The sequence below is a fragment of the Carcharhinus amblyrhynchos genome, chromosome 18 (assembly GCF_965287045.1).
Source record: "Carcharhinus amblyrhynchos chromosome 18, sCarAmb.v2.hapA, whole genome shotgun sequence".
In the NCBI taxonomy this organism is placed as follows: Eukaryota; Metazoa; Chordata; class Chondrichthyes; order Carcharhiniformes; family Carcharhinidae; genus Carcharhinus; species Carcharhinus amblyrhynchos.
In genome coordinates, this window is record NC_137341.1 from 11006196 (window position 1) to 11020721 (window position 14526).

At 45.3% G+C, this 14526-nt stretch overlaps 1 protein-coding gene across 2 annotated transcripts in view; it reads left to right on the top strand.

Annotated features, from left to right (window-relative positions):
- The window catches only part of LOC145354647 (equilibrative nucleoside transporter 4-like), a 241243-nt gene that overhangs the window by 209329 nt on the left and 17388 nt on the right, over positions 1 to 14526 (top strand). Inside the window, exons 6-9 of one of the 2 annotated variants that reach the window (XM_080206079.1) lie at positions 3260 to 3388; positions 4871 to 4945; positions 8211 to 8473; positions 12827 to 12950. In XM_080206079.1, the coding sequence (XP_080062205.1) occupies positions 3260 to 3388; positions 4871 to 4945; positions 8211 to 8473; positions 12827 to 12950 (591 nt within the window). Of the gene's footprint in view, positions 1 to 3259; positions 3389 to 4870; positions 4946 to 8210; positions 8483 to 12826; positions 12951 to 14526 lie in introns of both variants that reach the window. The other variant, XM_080206078.1, reaches the window with a different exon arrangement.

The following is a 14526-nucleotide window of genomic DNA, read 5'->3' on the forward strand; positions in this document are numbered from 1 at the left end:
TTCTTCGCCTCCTGAGAAAGTAGAGGCGTTGGTGGGTTTTCTTAACGATAGCGTCAATTCCAGTTTCTTACAGTAGAGGGCAGTGACAAATAACTACTAATACATTTCATTGGGACTAAACAGTGTGAGTGAGGGCATTGTGTAGATGAGAGAGCTGGGAGGGGTGGAAGTGTGCAAACCTTACCTCATGTATGAACCATTACACAACATGGCCAAAGTTTTCCAGGCACCTGGATCTTTCTATCCTGCCAACAGCGACCCCTCCGGTCTGACCCCGATACAGTAAGAAGCCTCACAACACCAGGTTAAAGTTCAACAGGTTTATTTGGTAGCACAAGCCACAAGCTTTCAGAGTGCTGCTCCTTCATCAGGTGAGTGGGATTTTAGTTCACAAACAGGGTAGAAAAGACACAAACTCAATTTACAGAATAATGGTTGGAATGCGAGTCTTTACAGGTAATCAAGTCTTAAAGGTACAGACAATGTGAGTGGAGAGAGGGTTAAGCACAGTTTAAAGAGATGTGTATTGTCTTCAGCCAGGACAGTTAGTGAGATTTTACAAGCCCAGGCAAGTTGTGGGGGTTACAGATAGTGTGATGTGTACCCAAGATCCTGTTTGAGGCCATCCTCATGTGTGTGGAACTTGGTTATCAGTTTCTACTCAGCGATTCTGCGCTGTCCTATGTCGTGAAGGCTGCCTTGGAGAATGCTTATCCGAAGATCAGAGGCTGAATGCCCGTGACCGTTGAGGTGTTCCCCAACAGGAAGAGAACACTCCTGCCTGGTGATTGTCGAGCGGTGTTCATTCATCTGTTGTCTCAGAATCTTGGGTTCATGTCACACTATCTGTAACCCCCCACGACTTGCCTGGGCTTGCAAAATCTCACTAACTGTCCCGGCTGGAGACAATACACACCTCTTTAACCTGTGCTTAACCCTCTCTCCACTCACATTGTCTGTACCTTTAAGATTTGATTACCTGTAAAGACTCGCATTCCAACCATTATTTTGTAAATTGAGTTTGTGTCTTTATATGCCCTGTTTGTGAACAGAACTCTCACTCACCTGATGAAGGGGCAGCACTCCGAAAGCTAGTGGTGTGTGCTACCAAATAAACCTGTTGGACTTCAACCTGGTGTTGTGAGACTTCACACTGTGCTTACCCCAGTCCAACGCCGGCATCTCTACATCATGACCCCTGATATTCAACTGGTATTAGGAATGGAGATTAGCAGCAGACAAGGCATGGTTATCCTGAATCCCAGCTGTTGAGAATGATCCACTAAGCCAGCTGAAATGAATCTTGGTCCTTTTCAAACTCTTGTCCCCATTACGTTGCTCTAGAATGTTCCGAAGTAGATGGAGCTTGGTGCTGGTTGAAGGGACCAGGAGCTAGTTGTGAAGATGCATAATTCAGAAAAGGCTTCCTCCTGATTTAAATGTACAATTAACTAAAGAGCAACAACAACTTGCATTATTTTACTGCCTTTTAGTGCACTGAAAAGTCAGAGGGCTCTTTATAGAAGCATTTTAAAACAAAATTTAGCTCCTTGAGTGGAATTTTCTGATTCTGCCTGCCATGGGAATTGTAGCGGGTGGGGGCAGGAATTTCCGACATTGGGGCGGGTGCAGCCGGATAATCCCACCGCGTGTAATAAGAAGATATTAACCAAAAGTCCAAAAGTCTGGTCAAAGAGGTTGGAGATCTAAGAGAGAGGCAAATTATAAATCATATTCAGAACTTTAAAATTGAGGCATTGCCAGGCCGGGAGACAATGGGACAACTATTTGCAAAAATATTCCCATGGCAACCAGTTAGTACAGGTTGGAAGAGCCTGAATGATTTTTTGATGATTTTGGGAGTTGTGGGAAACTGAATTCTCTTCCATTCAGTAATTAGTGGCATGGCGGGGGAGGAGAGATGAAATAACTACTTCAGCCTCTCGCTCATTTAACTCGAGGCGCTACCAACCAGATAGGAGTGCTCAAACCATCCAAGGATGGCAACCATCCAACACAGCTAATCCTGCTTGGCCTTTTGGCTAAGGTCAAGAGTCATTTTTGATCCTGCATCTGGCCTTGGCCATTGAGGTCACACCGAGGCTTCTCCTGAAGCAATGTTTTTAAAGCCGCCTTGGCCTTTGGTTAAGTTGAAGCTCAGATCAGGCCTGGGAGGGGGTGCAGTGCCTCATCCTGTCAGCTTGGCTCTTGCCCAAGGTGGAAGGAATGGCCTGTCTTGTCAGCTTGGGATTTAGCTACCGCTGAGAAGAAAATGAAAAGCATCTTTAACAGGAGCGGCCTGTTTGACATGTTTCAGATGACTTTGGATGTCTCTTTAGCTGACAGTGCTGTGCATGACTCAGGATTAAAGAGAAAGGGCTTGAATTTACATCGAGTTTTTAATGAGCTGTTAAAGGACTCATCAACCAGTAGATTACTGGTCAAGACCAGTCAGTGTTTTATAATTCCCTGCATTATAACACTTGTACCTTCTACAGTGATTGGAAACGTTTTGGAGTATCCTAAGGACATGAACAGCACTATATAAATGAACATTTCTTTGCTGCAGTTATGAACTGTGCATTTTGAGAAATAAAAACCAAAGATGTAAAAAGTTTTCAAGAATTAACAAATATTATTGTCCTATGAGGGCCCCAACAATGGGTCCGAAAGCCGGTGTCCCACCCCTCAGCGCTCTGCGGGACGCACAGCTGCATTTTACAGCATTAAGGCAGCTGATTGGTTGCAGTAGGGCTGACCATCCCTGTTAAAGATGGCTGCCGTCCCAGGAGACTGTAATCCAATTGGAGGGTCAGCAGCACCACTGAGAGTGGTGGCCTCTGCAGGGACTGCACCTGGAAGAAGGGGGTGGCATGGAAGGTCAGCATCCCCTCGACCAGGTAGGTAGGATCTAGGGGGCACTGTGGCCAATCAGAGAGGTCCTGGCAATGTCCGGGGGTGGAGTGTTGGTGAGGGCAGGGGGCACACTGCCGTGAGGGCCAGTTATCACCACGAGGGGGTAGTGGAGGGGCCGCTCTGTGGGCCATAGAGTACCCAGGGTGAAATGTCTGGTCAGTTTATATTCACTTTAAACAGATGGGTTTTGAGATTGGCGTTTGAGTGTATTGCTTTAGTCACTGTAGAAATCATCCTGAGAAAAGTAGAAGATGCACTGAACTCTAACATTAACGGTTGTGATGAGTCATCGACGTTACCCACTGTGCGTTAAAGTGAGTTTTATATTTTTGATTGGTAACAGGTTACCTGTTTGCTTTGGGGCCCCTGATGTTTGTGAGTATCTGCGATGTTTGGCTGGAGCTTTTTACAGTGCACCAAGCGTACGCCATCAACCTGGCGGCAGTGGGGATTGTGGCTTTTGGCTGCACAGGTAAGGATCCACTCAGTAAATGTTTGAGTGTCACCCGCATGTGTAACCATCTTCCCCCTGTCTTCTCCAACCCCCCTGGATATTGTCCCTCTACCCACCCCCCCATTCATTGTCCCTGCCCCACTGGCCCGACCTGCCCAATGGCGTCCCGGTCTCAGTAATAATATTTAAATCCATATTAACAAGAACTTACCTCGCCAGAAGTCCGAGCTCGGTAAGATAGTGCGTGGGGAGAAATTGGGCACGACCCTGATTTCCCACCTCTCGCGTGATCTTCCCAGCTCGCCCCGCCCATCAACTGGTGGGGCGAGAAGGTAGAATAGCCCCCTTGGTCTCCACATTTTAAAAAGGATATACTGGCATTGTAGGAGGTACAGCGAAGGTTCACTAAAGCAGTCTCTGGGATAAGGCAGTTGTTCTATGATGAATGAATAAATTGGGCCTGTGTTCTTTGGAGTTCAGATGAAGCAATCTTATTGAAACTTCAAAGAGGTTTGATAGGATAGACACTGAAACATTGATGGGGGAATCGGGGAAACATGTGGACACAGTCTCAGGATAATGGGCTTGATCATTTTGGACTGAGATGAGGAGAAACTACCTCAAAGATTGTGGAATCTTTGGAATTCTCGACTCGAGGGAGTTGGGAATGCTTCATCATTGAATACATTTAAGGCTGGGATGGACAGATTTTGGGTTTCTCAGGGAATTAAGGGAAATGGGGAGCCAGCGGGAAAATGGAGTTGAAGCCCAAGACCAGCCATGATAGTACTGGATGGTGGAGGAGACTCGATGGGCTGAATGGTACACTCCTCTTATTCCTTGTGTTCTTACTTACATTTATTTTCTGCTCCATCCCCTCTCCTAATCAACTTGATGTTTTTTTTTGTCTCCTCCCCTGTTTTGGGATCCTCACTTCCAATCATCTTACTTCATCTAAGAGGATAGGTTAATGTCTTGGCCCCAGGCCTAGGCTTCTGTTGATTTGGAGCCCACTCTGTAGGATAGAATCTCTACAGGACAGAAGGAGGTCATTAGGCCCATCAAGTCTGTACCAACCAACAATCCCATCCAGACCCTATTCCCGTAACCCCAGTATTTATCCTGCTAATCCCCCCGACGCTAAGGGGAAATTTAGCATAGCTAATCCATCTAACCCACACATCTTTGGACTGTGGGAGGAAACCGGAGCACCCGGCGGAAACCCACGCTGACATGGGGAGAAAGTGGTAACTCCACACAGATGGTGAGCCGAGGCCGGAATTGAACCTGGGTCCCTGACACTGTGAGGCAGCAGTGCTAACCAATGTGCCACCGTACTGCCCATTACAGGATGTACAGATTGGTCTGGGGTAACTCAGCCTCCAGTTAACCCTCCTCATTTCACCATCGGTGAATGCCTCCCAATGGGGAGTTTGCGTGAACGATCAGGCTAATTAAATTGAGAACTAATTTTGTGCGTTTTCTCTCTTTCCTCTGAAGTGCAGCAATCGAGTTTCTATGGTTACACAGGGATGCTGCCCAAACGTTACACGCAAGGGGTGATGACAGGCGAAAGTGAGTACTTTCGCCAAACAATTCATATGAACAGGTTTGAATCAGATCCCAAAACCTACGGATTCTCAACGTAATCATGAGAACGCAATTCTTTTCAGAATTGTTTCCAGTGCTGCTGATACCTTATCTCTTGTTTTAGCTGTGTTTACTGAATAATGCACTCGGAGGTAGTTTGTTTCTGTCACCCATCAGGTAGGGTTTGTCAGCTCTGGTGGGACTTAGTTTGGAGGTTTATCACATGAGCTGCCACCTCTAATTGCCCTCCCTTCCCCAGGTTCAAGTCCCCACGCTACTCCAATACTCTGATAGCTATCCAGAAAGTTGTCAGAGTGAATGAAGAACTCTCAAAAGAAATGTAGCATTTCTCTGAAATTCCTCCCTAATTGTATGTAGTGGCATCCGGGAGATTTGTCATTAATCCAGAGGAATCCTAGAGGATTGGCAGCACCGCCATCTGTTCCAGTGACCCGCTAAGGTCAGGTCCAATTTCACCTGTCACGTTCGTTTCTCAGCTGGGTTGGAGGTTCAGCCCAAAGGCAGGGCTGGCTTGGTGATACACAAGGCTGAAAGCTGTATCCTTCGCTGTATCCCATTAACACTTACAGGCACAACAACAGCTAAGAACGGTCTAAGAACTCTCCTGAAAGGGGAAAGCTCATTGGGTGAATGGACTTTCCAGAGTGTCCTGAGCTATATCCACCAGGAATTCCAATGCATGGACTTGGCAGGATGAGTGCATCCCATTCAGAACACCATTTAGAAAGCAAATGAGAATGGAGGGATCATGGTACGGAGGGGTTTTCTTACGAGGAGGGGTTGAGTTTGTTAGGCCTGTACTCATTGGAGTTTAGAAGAATGAGAGGTGACTTTATTGAGAAATACAGCATTCTCAGGGCTTGACAGGGCAGAGAGATTGTTTCCCCCATGTGGGAGAGTCCAGGATCAAAGGGCACAATCTCAGAGTAAGGGGTCATCCATTTAAGACACAGATGAGGAGGAGCTTCCTCCCTCGATGGGCAGTGAATCTGTGGATTCCTTTGCCATAGAGGCTGGGCCATTAAGTATGTTCAAGACTGAGATAGTTAGATTGTTCATCAGTTAGGGAATCCAGGGTTATGGGGATAAGGTGGGAAAGTGAAAGATTATCACATCCGATCAGTCATGATCTCATCGAGTGGCGGAACAGACTCAATGGGCTGAATGGCCTAATTCTGCACCTACATCTTAAGGTCTAATGCTCATGGTAAGTGACCAGCCGGACTGGCCCTAAGGAATGATCGAGGAGAACATAATTTTTTATTTCAAAAATATACATTATTCATAAATACTCTGAGATAAACCATTGCAGAAACAATATTTCCAATAATTACAAACAGTGCAAAAAACAGTCATATTTACAATACTTTAAAATGCTCTGTTACAAGACATTACGTTTATTACAGTTCAGTTCTTCAACAAACAATATACATTTGTCACATTTCACTGTGTGCTGTTTTTACAGATTAGCACACAGTTACGCAGTCCGTGGGTTGCCTGTTTGAACTTAATGTCCAGTTGATTAGTTTCTGTCACGGTGCTGAAAGATTTATATCTGTCGATGGGATGGGGCTCAGCCATAAACTCCTTCTTGGTTAAATAGACATTCACGAGGCCCATACTTAAAGAATGGTTATTGGCTGAGGCACAGGAACCCCACTGGCGCCCACAGAACCATGTGGAGTAGATTTCCTGTTATCAAAGCGGGGTTAGTCCTGGGCTCTCCATGAACTGCTCCAGCGTTTGAAGGACACAGCACAATATGGACTGCCTGGGATACTGCACAATGGCAGCATTATTTTCTACAAGTTGTACTCTTACATACTCTCATACAGAATCATGAGGGGCTGAGCCTACACAGGCCGTTACACTGGGGGAAAGTGCAGGGCAGTGACACTAATCGTTTTCAAAAAGCTTGCATTGGCACGATGGGATGAATGGCCAGCTGTATTCAATGATCTATACTACTCTGCGTTCATACATTAGCATTCCATCTACTCCGCAGTGATTGAATGTTTTACACATGATTACATAGGGTATACAACTCAGAAACAAGCCAACCAGTCCATGCCAATGCTTCAATGGAGAACCTGCCCGTCTTTTCTCATCTACATCAATCTACCTACCCCCTCATTGACTGGCCCAGTTTCCCCTGAACTGCATCTATATGAATCACTCTGACCACTCTGTGTGATGGTGACTTCCACATTCTACCATTCTCTAAATTCACTATTGGATTTATTGGGGACTATCCTCTATCGATGGCCTCTAGTTATGCTCTTCCCCACAAGAGGAAACATCTATCCCTGTATCTACTCCATCAAAACCTTTTAGAAATTTGAAGACCTCTGTAAGGTCGAGAGAGAAGGACAGCAGCTTGTCAATCCTTTCCTGATACATTTACTCAAACATTTTCAGTGTCATCTATATAAACCTTCTCTGCACCCTCAGTCCCCATTAGAGCCTTCTTTATAATATGGTTTGATTTTGATTTGATTTATTATTGTCACATGTATTGGGATACAGTGAGAAGTATTGTTTTTGGTCACTATACAGACAAAACATACTGTTCATAGAGTACATAAAGGAGAAGGAAAGGAGAGAGTGCAGAATGTAGTGTTACAGTCACAGCTAGGATGTAGAGAAAGATCGGCTTAATATATGGTAGGTCCATTCAAAAGTCTGATGGCAGCAGGGAAGAAACTGTTCTTGAGTTGGCTGGTACGTGATCTCAGACTTTTGTATCTTTTTCCTGATGGAACAAGGTGGAAGAGAGAATGTCTGGAGCGCGTGGGGTCCTTGATTATGCTGGCTGCTTTTCCGAGGCAGAGGGAAGTGTAGACAGAGTCAGTGGATGGGAGATTGACTAGAACTGCATGCAAGGTCTGGTACTTCTCGATTCTGTCCCTCTCAAACTAAAACCATGGCCAGGATATTATGCCCCCTTCCCACCCAGTGGGATATTACAGCCCTGCTGAAGTAAACAGCAATTTAAATGGCTCGGCTCACCCACTGGGAGGGAGGGAGTCGGGGGGAGAACATGTCATGGAGCGATTGTAAGCTCCTGGCCCAAGTGTTTGGAGTGTTGGAAGACTATCGCCTGTCAATAGTTGGAAGAAGGGAGAGGATTGTGGGGCTGGGGGGAAGACCACCTGTTGGAAGGATGTATTTCCTCACTCTCATGAACGATGAACACTAAGAGGTTTATTTTTCCCCCCTTCCTTTACAGGCACTGCTGGTGTCATCATTTCCCTCAGTAGAATTTTTACCAAGCTCCTGCTTTCAGATGAGCGGAAAAACACCATTGTCTTCTTCTTCATTTCCATCGGGATGGAAATGATGTGCTTCCTCTTGCATTTGCTGGTGAAACGAACACAGTTTGTGCGATACTATACTTCCCAGAGTAGCAGGGGCCATGAGTGTCTAGAGGACAAAGGTCATGCGGATCCGGGCCCAGGCTACCGCGTCCATCATAATGTCAACACAGAGGAAGTAAGATTCGTAAGTTTTTACCTCACATTGTAAGAGTGAAACAGGATAATCTCCCAGGGCAGTTCGCTCGAGAACTGCTTCCCATGACCATGGATAACTTCCTCCTGTTTTGGGTCATCTTCCAAATACTCCCTTCTAGGCCGGGATGGGCTGTGGCTGCCACCTTTGAAGATTGTCTGTCTGTTTGTTTGCTTGTGGAGGGAAGAGACGCCCAAGGGTGGGATTTTCCAGCCCCGCTGGCCACAGGGATCGTTGATCCCTCTGGAGGTCGGTGGAATTTTGACTGGGCCACCAAATCTACCGCGGCGGACCCACCCTGACAAGGGTGGAAAATCCTGGTCATGGGGCATTGCTCCTGGTTGGGCGAGAATTTCTGTACCTGCGTCTTGCAGCAGTAACCAAACTAATAAATGTTTGCCCACTGTTTTGCTTTTGCAAAATAAATGGCCTTTTTAAATGATTTCATTAATGCCGCACTCCAAAGAAGTGCAGGTTAAGTTGATTGGTCATGATAAGTTGCCCGTTAGTGTCAGGAGGGTAAGTATATGGAGTTACAGGGAAAAGAATCTAGGTGGAATTGTTGTTGGTACAGACTCAATGGGCCAAATGGCCTCCTTCTGCACTGTAGGGTTTCTATGAGTCGAAAGGCCTCGAAACATTAACTTTGTTTACTCTCTCTACAGATACTACCAGACCTGCTGAGATTTTCCAGCACTTTTTGTTTGTTTCAGATTCCAGCATCTGCAGTATTTTGCTTTTATTTTGCTAGAGAAAATTTCAACTAAGTTTAAGTAAAATCTTGATCTTAGTCTGGATCCTATGTAGAAATAATTTAATTGTATTTTGCATTATTGTTTTAATACGACTGATACGCACAGATTCAATAGAAATAGCCACATAGCAGTGAATCCATAGGTAAAAAAGTACAATAGAGAGTACACCCCACTGACCCCTTTAACAGGATAAAAACAGCATTCTCTCTCTGAGCCTTTCCACACTCTGATGGTGCATAGGTCAGACTTTCCTCTCTTTCTGTTGCAGATTATTCCTGGAACAGGGATTAGTCTGTTGCCAGAGGCTTATAGCATGAGGGACATGATACCACATCAAGCATAGCCAGTCTCACACTGAGGGACAAGTTAGCATGGCCAATCCACTTAACGTCTTTGGACTGTGGGAAGAAACTGGAGAAAGCCCATGCAGACATGGGGAGAATGTGCAAACTCCACACCGTCACCCAAGGCTGGAATTGAACCTGGGTCCCTAGTGCTGTGAGGCAGCCGTGCCAACCAGTGTGCCACCCTTTTCTACAGTATTAACATCATTAAATAGTTTCCATTGGCTGTGAGGCTGATGGCAGCACAGATTTGAGGTGACTACCAAAAGAATTAAAGGTGATATTCACAAATGCCAGTTGAAGTTAGGATATAGTTGGGACTAGTTAGAACATGTGTAATGCACTGCCTCTCAAGGCAACACAAACAGATTCACCAGCACCTATCAAAATGACGTTCAATAAATAATCAAAAGAGAAGAAATAAGCTAGTGGGCGTGGGACCAGCTATCTAAGGTGACCAGCTCCTCCTCCTTGCCTCACTTTAGTCAAACTGATTCTGAACTCTGAATCTTTAAGAAAAGGTTGGAAACCCTCAGCCAGTATCTAATGGAGAGAGAAACAAAAGTTAACCTTGCAGCTTGATGAACTTTCATCAAAACTTTCTTCTCTGTTCACAGAAAGTTGGGAGAGGGAATTTGGCCTTCACTCCTACTGCTCTCTTGTGTTGCTCATTAGCGAGTAAACTGACCACCGCCCACCCCAAGTGGATACCTGGCCAAAGACCACTTGATATTGTGCAATATCAATCCCCCACAACATAAAGTGTGAATACCCAGTACAAGTTACTCAGATGGAAATGCATTCTCCATTGTCTCAAAAATCAAAGATGATGTGGTTGTTAAGAAAATGCTGGAGATAAAGTCAGGCAGTAACTGTGGAGAGAGAAACACAGTTAATGGGCCCTATTTTACCATTTTGATTCTAAGTGCTGGCCAGACTTGAAATTGGGAGTGTTTTAGATCCAACTTTTAGACCCATTCTCAGGTGCCCCCATACACACTCTGCCTGAGAAAATAGCAGCGATTCTGAATCATGCTGCACAAGCCTGAGGGTGGGGTTTAATACACCCAAAATGCTGCAGCTCCAGTCAGACCCTTTAGCTGCACATGCACCGTAAATAAAATAGACAAACGCTCCCCTGCCACATCACACCTGGGCCAGATAGTGCCTCCCCCTGGCCCCCACAGACATTACCCATCCCCAAAACATTACTGTCCCCTTTAACTGCCCTCCCCCAGTACCCTGACTTATCACGGCCATCTGCTCCTGTTCACTCCCACTGATCGCACTCAGAGTGGCAGCGGGCCCCCCTGCCACCCGCCTTCCACACACACCCCTCCAGAGAGCGAGAGAGCCATCTGACCTGCCTCCCTCACCTCCCTGCCCCCCCCGCAACCACAGAGCCATCTGACCCCCCCCCCCCCCCCCCCGCCGCAGCTTAAATAACTTGCTTTGCAGAAACTTTTGTGTAATTGGTGTGGTCACCAAGCATTGGCAGGAATGCTACTCCTACTTGTCCCTGGCCACTTCCGACTGCGCCTTTTTTTAAATTCAAATTCGCAGGATGTGGGCTTCGCTGGCTGGCCAGCACTTATTATCCATCCCTAGTTACCCTTGACGAGGTGGTAGTGACCTGCCTTCTTGAATTACGTGCTTTGGGCCATTAGGGGGGGAGTTCCAGGATTTTGACACAGAGACTGTGAGTTTTTAGTTCCTGACCCTGCATTGAAAATCCAGCCTGTTAACTCCGCTTCCGTCTTCACAGAAGCTGCCTGATCTACTGAGCATTTCCAAAGCTTTCATTTGCACAGGGGCGGATTCAGAAAGAATGTTCCCGGTGGTGAGGGAGTCCACAGCTGGGGGGAATTGTTTGAGGATGAGGGGCAAACCTTTTAGGACTGAGGCGAGGAGAAATTTCTTAACCCAGAGGGTGGTGAATGTGTGAAATTCACTACCGCAGAAAGTAGTTGAGACCAGAACATTGTGTGATTTCAAGAAGAAATTAGATATAGCTCTGGGGGCTAAAGGGACCGGGGGTATGAGGGGGGAGGCAGGATCAGGATATTGAATTTGATGATCAGCCTTGATCAAAATGAAAGCTCAAAAGGCCAAATGGCCTACTCCTGCTTCTAGTTTCTACATTTTTATTCTTATCACTATTAAATCGAATTGCAATGACAGCTATGTGTTGCCTGTCATTAATACCAATGTTCTCTCAGTCCCAGCAGTTCCATCTGTTACTTGTATGATAGGTGTGAAACCACTTTAACACAAAAGCACCTTTCATTATTCAGACATGTGCCAGAAATAGTGGTTAGAAACCTCAAACTGCAGCAGTAGGTCAGAAAATCAGGACTAAAGCCATATCTCTGCTCCTCATCATAGATGGTGAGGTTTTGCATTGGGAGTGGGGCCTCACAACTGCATCCAAGCACTAAGAGTTTTGTTAAGGAAATATGGAACTACTTATAGATGAAAGGGGCCATCTTGTTCTTGAAGGGAAGGGACTGGTGCAGATGATTAATAAATGTTTTAGATCTTCTTTTTTCACAAAGGAAGTTGAAAGCAGGACTGTAGGAGTGCCAAGGGAGGATGTGAAAGAATCACTAATGGAGATAAATATTCAAATGAACAGTGCATTAGAAAAATCCAAGCGAGACTAAAATGGAAAATCACTAGGCTAGAACAGATTGGGGATTAGATTTCAGAAATTTCCAAAGTTTCTTGGAGTGAATTTTGACCTTGTGCAGTAGTGTAAAATGGGTGATTGGGAGGTAACAGCTCATTTGATATATTGCCCCCTTTTTAAATTTCCATTTAAGTGAGGGGTGTAAAACTCAGAGGGTTTGCATGATAGACTGCAGACTCTATCATCTGTGTGCACCATTGCACACCTAACCCTAATTCCCTGGAAAGCAGGAATTATGTCAGGCAGCTAAGCAGTAGGAACTGTTACAGTGCTGTTTCAGAAAGGGTAAAAGCTGAAAAGGGGAAATAAACAGGCCAATTAACCTTTATTCTGTTTGAATAAAGTTCGAGAGGGTCATTTTTCGAACAGATGCTGCTGGTGGCCAGTTTCACCAGCCAGGAAACGATAGACCAGGCAACTGTAATCATTCCTGAGATTGGATTGGTGAGAGTTCTGCTCCTTCGCTCCCAGGGTTAAGTAACCCCAACAGAAAATCCATCTTAGGTTTCTGGAATGACAGCTCCATTTCCTGCCATTCTTCCCTAAGGAAAACGGAATCGTGGAAAGCCCCCAGTCCGATGGTGCTGATCAGGACATTCCAGCCACTGCAGCCTACATGAGGTTTGATGCACCAAAGTCGAAGTTAAGGAGAAACTGGCCGGGATTCAGAGGTAACCTTACGTTTTGTTACTTTCCCTTTGTGTTATGAATGAGTGTGTCAATATAATTACCTGTCCATAATGCAGCGTTCAATCATTACTCATCCAATCTCCATGGTGCTAATATTCAGACTGTGATTGTGCTCATGCATATTGTATTATTTATATCCATGGTGTGAGAGAACAGTATGTGAGGCCAGGAAACTACATGGAATGTACAGCATAGCAAACAGCCCAACCAATGCATGCCAGTGTTAATGGCAGCACGGTGGCACAGTGGTTAGCACTGCTGCCTCACAGCGCCAGGGACCCGAGTTCAATTCCCGGCTTGGGTCACTGGCTGTGTGGAGTTTGCACGTTCTCCCCATCTCTGCGTAGGTTTTCTCCGGGTGCTCCGGTTTCCTCCCACAGTCCAAAGATGTGTGGGTTAGGTTGATTGGCCATGCTAAATTGCTCCTTAGTGTACCTGGTTGCGTAGATTAAAGGGATTGATGGGGTAAATATGTGGAATTATGGGAATAGGGTCTGGGTGGGATTGTTGTCTATGCATACTCGATGGGTTGAATGGCCTCCTTCTGCATTGCAGGGTTTCTATGATCAGAGTCAGTGGGCCGAATGGCCTCCTCCTGCAATGTAGGGATTGTAAGTACTCTATGTATATATGGTCCACTTGAAACTGCTCTCATTGTTTCTTATCAAAATCTTACCAGTGTAACTCATCATTCCTTTCTCCTTCATGTGTCATCTAGCTTTCCCTTAAAACACATGTATACCGTTCACTTCAGCTACTGCTAGAGTGGGAGTAGTTTTAAAGTTGATTTATTAGTGTCACAAGTAGGCTTATATTGACACTGCAATGAAGTTACTGTAAAAATCCCCTAGTCTCCACACTCTGGTTACACTGAGAGAGAACTCCGAGTAAGTTCCACATTCTCTGGATACATTTATCAGAATTCTCTATTTGAGTTTTTGCTGTCTGTTTTCTATTGCTGGCCTCTGGTTTTGGCTACGTCAGATGTACTTCTGGGAAACAAAATGGAGGCAAGGACAGAGCAACCTTATGATACGCTGATGACATAGCGCCACTTAGAATCAGGTAAAACCCCGACTCAATATCATAGATCAAGTAGAATCTTGAAGTTTAGAATATCAATTGAGTCCCAAAAAGACAAAAGCGATCATAATCAGAAGGAATAGATCAGAAGAGAGTGAAGATTGAAGTGGGTGGTGTCACGCTGGAACAAGGAGAGGTATTTGTCTATTTACGACGGTGGATGAGATACCAAATTCAGAAGAAGGATTGAGATAGCTAGAAGTAACGTTGTGAAGGACGTGTTAACAACAAGAAAGCTCAAGATTGTAATGAGGAAAAACAGTTGTAAGCTGCTGCATTCGATCCTCTCTCCTGTCTGCCTCAGAACCCAGGACAATAAATGAAGAAGAATATCAAGGTTTTTGAAATGTGGATGCTAAGATGCGTGTTAAAAAACTCCATATACAGATCATAAGACAAGTGAAGAGGGGTGTGAAATTGCAAGAGGGAAAAGAACTCAAAGAAGGGACATCCAGAGAAGAAATTGTCAGTATT